At 56.1% G+C, this 474-nt stretch overlaps 1 protein-coding gene across 1 annotated transcript in view; it reads right to left on the reverse strand.

Annotated features, from left to right (window-relative positions):
- Positions 1 to 202: 202 nt before the first annotated feature.
- Positions 203 to 474, reverse strand: part of RBM7 (RNA binding motif protein 7) — a gene marked incomplete at its 5' end in the record, with an annotated part of 2243 nt that continues 1971 nt past the window's right edge. The window contains 2 exon segments of the mRNA XM_009697856.1: positions 203 to 303; positions 306 to 474. The exon segment at positions 306 to 474 is cut by the window's right edge and continues 22 nt beyond it. Coding sequence (XP_009696158.1) covers positions 203 to 303; positions 306 to 474 — 270 coding nt within the window.

Here is a 474-nt window from a genome sequence, read left to right on the forward strand (position 1 = left end):
AGAGCTAACGCGTTTAAAATTGAGACGCTAGTATTGGAGGATTAGGCTGCTACCAGTTTTACAAACATTAAAAGATATCTTTGATGGGTCGTGGGTTGTTTGGGGGTTGGTGGTGGGGTTTTTTTTTTTTATACATACACTTGCTAAGAAACAGATTGCGCTTTCTTTGCCGTCAAGTTCTTTAAAGCCCACCAAATAGGCGCTAATGCCGTGACGGGTGCCACTTGGCCTCTCTGTAGCTTTCCCTCCGGTAGTCGTAGTCGTGGCTCCAGCCGTCCCGGTGCCTGTCTTCGTAGGCAGGTCTCGCCCCCCCCGGTAGCGATGCTCGGCGCCGGCATCGTGCCCCCTCTCGTCAAAGCCGTACTCCTCCCTCTTGCCCCTGCAGTAGTCGGGCCCCCGCTCCCCGAAACGCTGCTCACGGCCGAAGTGCCTGCTGTCTGGGTGGTAGGGGTGGGCGCTCAGCCTGCCCTTGCG

The sequence above is a fragment of the Cariama cristata genome, unplaced genomic scaffold (genome assembly GCF_000690535.1).
Source record: "Cariama cristata isolate BGI_N322 unplaced genomic scaffold, ASM69053v1 scaffold18553, whole genome shotgun sequence".
Classification (NCBI taxonomy): domain Eukaryota; kingdom Metazoa; phylum Chordata; class Aves; order Cariamiformes; family Cariamidae; genus Cariama; species Cariama cristata.